The sequence below is a fragment of the Priapulus caudatus genome, unplaced genomic scaffold (assembly GCF_000485595.1).
Source record: "Priapulus caudatus unplaced genomic scaffold, Priapulus_caudatus-5.0.1 Scaffold249, whole genome shotgun sequence".
In the NCBI taxonomy this organism is placed as follows: domain Eukaryota; kingdom Metazoa; phylum Priapulida; class Priapulimorpha; order Priapulimorphida; family Priapulidae; genus Priapulus; species Priapulus caudatus.
The window spans coordinates 244,489-252,742 of NW_014577310.1; the positions used below are offsets into that span (position 1 = coordinate 244,489).

General features: G+C 40.4%; 1 protein-coding gene across 1 annotated transcript in view; it reads right to left on the reverse strand.

Annotated features, from left to right (window-relative positions):
* The window catches only part of LOC106808030 (myosin-4-like), a 44,794-nt gene that overhangs the window by 3,199 nt on the left and 33,341 nt on the right, over positions 1–8,254 (reverse strand). The window contains exons 15-18 of the mRNA XM_014810579.1: positions 2,439–2,554; positions 1,868–1,972; positions 1,461–1,554; positions 946–1,016 (exon numbers count right to left, since the gene is read on the reverse strand). Of these exons, the coding sequence (XP_014666065.1) occupies positions 946–1,016; positions 1,461–1,554; positions 1,868–1,972; positions 2,439–2,554 (386 nt within the window). The remainder of the gene's footprint in view (positions 1–945; positions 1,017–1,460; positions 1,555–1,867; positions 1,973–2,438; positions 2,555–8,254) is intronic.

Sequence of the window (8,254 nt, forward strand, 5' to 3'; positions counted from 1 at the left end):
TTTATAATTATATAGGGGAAAACATGAACATATTGGTATTAACATAAACATATCTACACAACGTTGTACAGTATATAAGAATGTACAACAAAGCACAACAATGTACAACAATGAGTAACGGTGTATAACAATGTACATAACAGTGTGTATGTGTCTATAGCTGCCGTTCACAACTATACACGGCCTAGCTGGTACCGCACTTAGTTTGGTGCTAAGTTCTGGTAAAATGCGTTCACACGAGATACACGAGCCGGGGGGGGGGGGGGGGCGCATTCGAGCGCTTAGCTAGCTAGGATATAATTATAGACTGGTACCCCGGTCGACAAGTTCCACACGCTACACTTAACGTCGTGCCCAGCGACAGCAGTCTAGGTTAGAGCGCTACAGCTTTCGCAATTCACACGAACAAGGCGTTTCACAAATGCGCGCGAACAACACGAACAATGCGTTCACACGACAATCAATACGCGGCCAGCGTGGTGCCGAATATACGCGGCTTAGTTGGCGCGGAATATGATTCCGCGCTAAGCAAGCCGGAGCAATCGCGGCTAAGCAAGCCGCGTATATTTTAGCGTGTGAACGCAACTTTTACTCCTCGTGTGAACGCAGCATATACAATTTTAAAATAAGACTATGTCTAGTATAAAATGTGAATTATATACATAGTATAACATCCTTGTGGCATGAGTAATGGTGTAGCTGAAATTACTACATGAACTGATTCCTTGCTGCTCGAACTTGTGAGAAATATCTTACCAATTCACTATGAGCCTGGCCAGATTTATTAGTTGAGAGCTAAACATCTCTTTCATAGTACGTTCACCACAGCCTATATGTATTAGATTTGAGGTGCTTTATCCAACATAATTACTGTGTAAATATAAATACTGCGAATTTTGGCACAAGGTATGGTATAAGGATAATATTCGAAGACGTATGATTTACCTGCTCTCACTCAACTGTTCCTGGAGACCTTCTATGAGTAGCTGTTGATCCACACACTGTTCCTGTACGGCCTGAAATGTGGAGTGCAATTAATGTTGATAATAATGTAAATAATAATAATAATAATAATAATAATGTTGATAATATGGAGCACAATTAATGTTGATAATCACTGTTGCTAATAGTTACTACACCAACCAAGCTAACCGCTAGTGCAGTCAAATATCATACTGTCAAAAGTAAGATCATAAAACAGTGTTTTCTTACGTGTTATCAACACGTCCTGTTATTATCTGCGTGATTATGCCACTAATGATGCTGTGCAAAGGTTCATTGACTTATAATATGTAGATTATTTGACCTAATACATTCAAATTAAAAAATGTGAAAACACGATAAATGATAACTTGGTGGAATGTGAATATCTACATGTATGACCGCCACAAGTTGTAGAGGTGTCGACATGCAAAGTACAACGTGGAATATTTGAGAAAAAATATATTGTGCATGCCAACCTTGAGACGATTGAGGCCAACATTTGCATCTTCCAGCTCTTGGAGCAGTTTGGAAACCTTCTCTTCCAGTCGATTGTTTCTTACTGTTACCAGCCTACATCAAATCAATGGAATCATCAACGACGGTTACAGTATGCATAGCAACTACCTACACACAATAGTTCATCATTTACATTTACAGCAAGAGGTTACCTTCATTAAAATATTAGAGTGACAGTACTGCTTACAGTAAATAAAAAAACGTACGGAAAATTTGGCACTGTGTAAAACACAGAAATAGCACACTCACTTAAGATTCCATGTCACCTATGAAGTACTCGATTGGGTGCATTCATTCATAAACTGGGAAATTACGCCTTTATCTACTCCAGATGCATACATAAGCACTCATGCTAGCGTGCACTTACTCGTTGTTCATCTGAATCCTACCAACAATCTCTCGTAGGTTTTCATTTTCGGACCGCGGTGTCATTGGTGAGCGCGGACTCAAGTCTTCACTCCCCAGCTGCTCTCTGCAATGTGCAACAATATGTATGTGTATGTATGGATGTACATGCATGCGTGCGTGTGTGCGTGCGTGCGTGCGTGCTTGCGTTCGTGCGTGCGTAAGTCTGTGCAAATGTGCATGTGTCCGTGTGCATTTGCATGTGCTTGTACGTGTTTAGCTTTGCTGTACTACCCCATGTTGGTTTGATGCCATAGAGCTGAAATAATTAGTAACGAGCTACTAGTTTGGACTTATAGTAGTCTTCAACTCAGTAAAACTAAAAAAATGGATCGTTGTTGTTAATATTGCAACTGTGTTTGCTTTGCTTCTTTATTATGCTTGTTTATTTTTTTAGTTTAGACCAACGATTCATTCCGTATGTCCATCTAGGACAAGCAAAGCATTGATATTTATGGCAATAATTTGCTTGAGAAGCCATGATCTTGATATAAGGCTACATATAAATCACTCTTGTCCTACAGCTTCAGTACCTGAAAAAGACGTCATCCTGGACAGTGATAATTTGTTCTCCTAAACCATTGGTAAACTTTTCTGCTGGGTTTATTGACAGATTTGTACTCTTCAGATCTTCGCCAAATTGTTTGCTCTGTAAAATGTAATGTTCACAGCATTATACTTACATTAGCACTGAGATTTAGATTTATCGCCTATGACTTGTGATAAACCAAACAATAAAACACGAGGCTTCATCATATTTGACAATGATACAGATATATGCATGAAGACTCATGTAATAAGTTGTATGTCTGCAGCAATACAGAGAATACAGTCCATATATATATATATATCAGGAGTAGATAATAGGGAAGGAGTGTGACATCAATAAACAAGGGAAATTCGTCATTTACTAGCCTTATAATACCTACGATTTACTACGCGTAACTCATCCAACTTGAGCTCAAATCAGTACACAGTACATATCGCCTAGCATCGTGCGAAATCTTTTCCTCGTTACTCAAGCAATCGGAGATACAGACATAAACGTGCGACACGATTCTCCATTCTTTGGCCATCAATCCAAGTCCATTGCCCGCCTCTATAAAACAAAGGCAGCTATACTGACGCGCTGTTGCTGTGCTTGCCTCATCGGAATGTGGAATGTGGCGGTGGGCTCGCGGGAGATGCGTCGCTGCACGGTTACAGGCTACAGCATACAGGCTACAGTTAGCACTCGGCCGTTGCGTCTATGGTTTTCGCCGATGTCCAATCTCCCGCGAGCCACACCGCCACATTCCACATTCCAAGAGAGCAAGCACAGCAACAGACCGCTCAGTATAGCTGCCCTTTGTTTTAAATAGAGGCGGGCAATGCACTTGGATTGAGCGGCCAAAGAATGGAAATCGTGTCGTACGTTTTAGTCGTATCTCCGGATTGCTTTCTGTAAACGACGAAACGATTCGCACGAATGCTAGGCCGAAATGTACTGTGTACGATTTAAGCTCAAGTTGATGATTACGCGTAGTAAATCGTAGGATTAATAAGGCTAGGAAATGACGAAGTTTCCCTTGTTTTATTGATGTCACACTCCTTCCCTATTATCTACTCCTGATATATATATATATATATTTATATATATATATATACACACACACATAATATATAGCACACATACCGGATTTCTTATGTAGGGCGTCTGACTAAACAACTGTGTCATTCTGCTCGCTGTGCTTCTCAGCTGCTTCAGCAATCGAACTCTTTCTTTCAGCCGCCTGCCATTCAGTCTCCCAAGTCTGTGATCACGAAATAGAGCATGAATGTACAAGTTATTAGACATTAACTTGCATACCAAATTAGATCACTGCTTTTTAATTTTGTGGTAATTGAGTAAGTAGGTGAGTATTTGAAGTAAGACTATTCACTGAAGTATCAGCACGTGATTTTTGTTAGTTACTTATGGTTATACTAACCATCTATCCTCTCACTAATGTTTTTACGAAATTACAGGTGGGTCGGGGGGAGAAATTATAACGAAATTACAGTAATGGTTCTCATTTCATTACACCAAAATTAGATAACTGAATTACCCAGATATAAAAAATATACTACTTTTTGGGTACAAGAAGCATTCGCTATCACATCGGAATAATACTCACTTGAATTTCTCTAAATCTTCTAGAATTCTATAAACGAAACTTGAAGTTCGCCGCGCAGCCTATAACACTCACTTGCTTCCTGTAGATGGCGCCACTGCTGATACTGCACCGCATCGACGCGCGTCGTGCGTCTGCAGCTTCTGCTCGTAGCGCCGCAGCTCCCTCTGGAGGAAGTCGTTGCGCTGCTCGGCCAGCCGGAGGCGGCGCGCCGCGTGGCGGCAAGCCCGTCGCCGGCGTCGCCCGTCGGCGCGTAGTTGAGGTTGTGTCGGCTGCCTGTGCTAGTTGTTCAAGGTCACGTCCTTCTCTGTCACTACAACCGAGAGAATCCCATTTAGTTATTACGATAATCAACAGTATATATATATATATATAATTAAATACGTATATATATATATATATAGATATACATATATATTTATTATATAATATATATATATCAAGAGTAGATAATAACAACACATGTAGTTATTATCTACTCTTGATATATATCAGGGGCGGTTTAATAGTGACACGTGACAAAGGGAGTGACACGTCTACGGAGGTAGAGGTGTCTGAGGATAGATAAATTACTCAAATTTCTTATTTTGAGAGCGAGTACCGTATGGTGCACGGTCAATATTGAAATTGGCTTATTCGATAAAGTCAGCCTAGCGTGCAATTACTGATAGAAACCATAATTCATACAATGCATATATCAAGAGATGGCAAACAAACAATGTGTATATATAAAAACAGGTATTCGCTACGAATGACTGTGCAGCATCCAAACAAAGATATTAAAATAAAGATGGAAAACGCATATACACACAAACAACCACAGCCGCGTACACACACAGCTTATTATAACCAACTCGCTGTAATGATTTTTGCGTCGGGAAATAGAATAAAAGTTTGCCAAAACTCAGTGCAGATGAGCACAGGTCATTTACGCATACCTGTTTTCTGTTTAGGTCGGCAATACTTCACTTAGCGTGCTGTAGGTCACTCTTCAGCCAGTATGTTACCTCATCGGAGTTGTCTACCTAAAACAGGAAATATATATATATATATATATATATATATATATATATATATATACGCGGAGTGACCTTGAGCCCTTTTACTGACAGACGCTACGTGACACTGTCCACGACTGACGTAATTGAAAAACTGTTCTTCTATCAGTTATTCAGGCAACTATATAATTATTTGTGGCTTACATAGCGGAGTTCTGTCAGTATACCCTATTGATTTAATAACTTAACCACTCATTTCTAACTCAATTATATCAATGGCTCCCCTGAACAAATAATCTACAGTGATGCTATATAATTTTAGGGTGAACAGTTACACAGGGGGGGGGGAGTCCTTTCACTTCACAACACTGCACTTTACAGCTTGCTAATGAAAGCAGTAAAAACCTTGAAAATATGGAGAAAAAAAGCCACGCCTCAACAAGTGCCATATTCATGTTCTGAGTGTAGCTACTGCACTTCACTACACCATACTGCAACAGCTTATCACTGCCATTGTATGAAGTGTACTTGCAACGTGACCTTGTCGTTCTGACATGCTTGAGTTACTGCCTCAATACAGCCCGAAGCAATTTCCAGCACATACCTCTGGCACTGGAATATTTCCTTTCACTATATCTGAAGATCTAAAGTGTGTGACCTAGCTAAGAGACTCACTTGTTTCCAAGAGCCAGTTAACTTTGCTGAATTCCCAACTAGATCTTATTGAATAATCAAATTTGGCAGAGAAATCCTCTAAACATTCCAAATAATCAAGATTCCATGCCCGTATTAAATACAACTTGGGCTAATTTCATCTGCGACTCACGAACAGTGTCTTATCTTTATTGCGCCTTTGGCAGACCCATACACATACAATGTGCGTGGAAAATTGTAGGCCTGTAAAACTGTAATATATCGACTGTGAAATAAATACATAAGGACGGCGAGTTGTTCATCATGCTGCTTCTGGGTGATTCCCAGTCACAGCACATCTATATACTTACAGCAATGCCACACACCTAGCTCCAACTTGAATACTCGTGCAGCTACTCAGGGCAAATATATACATAGCATAATTACCAAGAGACAAATTCAGCTGAATAGTGAATAGCTGATCAGATCAAGGATCAATTCACGAATCATTCAATCACAGATCTGATAAGTCCAGGTTGATGTATTACATAATTTTATCTGTACATCACGCACAATGTCTCTGCTTTATTATGCCAAGGCCATAGCTTATGGAGGCAGGCAAGGGAACTGCCCTCAGCCCCATTTATACACGATTACATGATGAATACCTAATGGTAAACTGTCCACTGTTAACTGCCTAGAACACACACAGTTCATATCTTTGCCTTCCTCATACCTCCAGGAAAAATGAGTTAGCTACGCCACCCGAATGCAATCATCAGATACGCTGAAAACTGTCCTCGAGTAACATAGTGATACGAGTCGATCGCGAGATAAAAGAATATTCATACGGGCATCGGGGGTTCAGGGTCGGCTTCTGTGTATTGAGAACTCACATCGTGGTCGTCTTCCTTTCCGGCCGCTCCTGACTGAGACGCATCCAGGTTCCTCTCTACGTTCACACTCTTCCCCTCACCCAGCTTCTCCTTCAGGGAAGCCATCTCCTTTCGGATGCTATCCAATGTTGCCTCTCTCTCTCGCAACTGTTCAGTAACCAAACATCAGACGACGTTCAATAACAGTTAGTGATACGAGGGCGAGATGATAATCCAAGAATATTGGAAGTAAAGGAACTTTAGATGGCACTGTGTGTGGTCCGCGTTGCTGTAGATGCTAGCAGAAGCATTCACGTGTGATTACACACACGCACGCACACACACGCACGCGCACACGGGTTCAAGGATAGAGAACATGGGTCCCAATAAAACCAATGTCATTTAGATCAATATAAATATAATATTATATCAATATAATAGGTTAGGGTTATGGTTAGGGTTATTGTTAGGGTTAGGGTTAGGGTTAGGGTTAGGATTAGGGTTAGGGTTAGGGTTAGGGTTAGGATTAGGGTTAGGATTAGGGTTAGGGTTAGGGTTAGGCACATTGGTTTTACTGGGACCCATGTTCTCTATCCTTTGGCCCGCACACGCACGCACGCACGCACACGCACACGCACAGACACACGTACAGGTTTTCACTAATATATTTGTATTCCTATCTGGTCTGAGGATTACGATGTACTATAGAAGGGTTGCCTGCAATCACCAAATATGTATACAGATGTGGATTTTTCAGCACCAATAGCTCATAATATATTTACACACATCCCAAAAATTCTAAACAACCAGCACCTTCTAACAACCGCTGCACAGTACACGTATGCAATGGGTCACTAATACAACAAACAGAACCTGATTGGCAGATCTGCACATGCTCAGTGATCTTTGACCATATACAGTCATATGACCTGGAAACCATAATGGCTTCTGCACTACAATGAGTACGATCACTTTCAAAACAACACCAACACTAACACATTAACAGTACGGGTAATGTGCATGTCTTCCATCTGGATAATAATATACACATACACTTCTAACTAATATCCGAATCCTTTATAGTTTTCATCACCTGGGCACACTGTCTCAATTAACTATTACTAGCAGACTTTAATACCCGTACAACCACCAAATCGTGCCTTAAAATATAAACTTCATGTAAGTGATAGTTATTATTACTCAGGTAAAATGACGCATAAGTCAAATTACTCTATTACTATTAGTAATTTGACTCATGCGTCATTTTACTTGAGTAAAATAACTCACGTGTGCGCCGGGCTTTAGTATGTACTTCTGCCACTTCAGTGTTAATTTCAAAATTGAAAAAATAAATTTTACTACATTCATTAAAAAAAATTGAAAAAAATTAATTTACTATTTTTTTTACTATTATTATTATTTATTATTATTTTCATGTCTTTTATCTTTATATTATTTTTTATTGTTTGGGATTGGATGGGATGGGATGGGGTCGGATGGGATGGCAGTACGCCTCAAAGTCAAAAAGTAAAGGTGAAAAATCACGGAGAAAAGCGATGTCAAACAAACGCACGCACCACACACACGCACGCACGCACGCACGCACGCACGCACGCACGCACGCACGCACACACACACACACACACACACACACACACACACACACACACACACACACACACACACACAC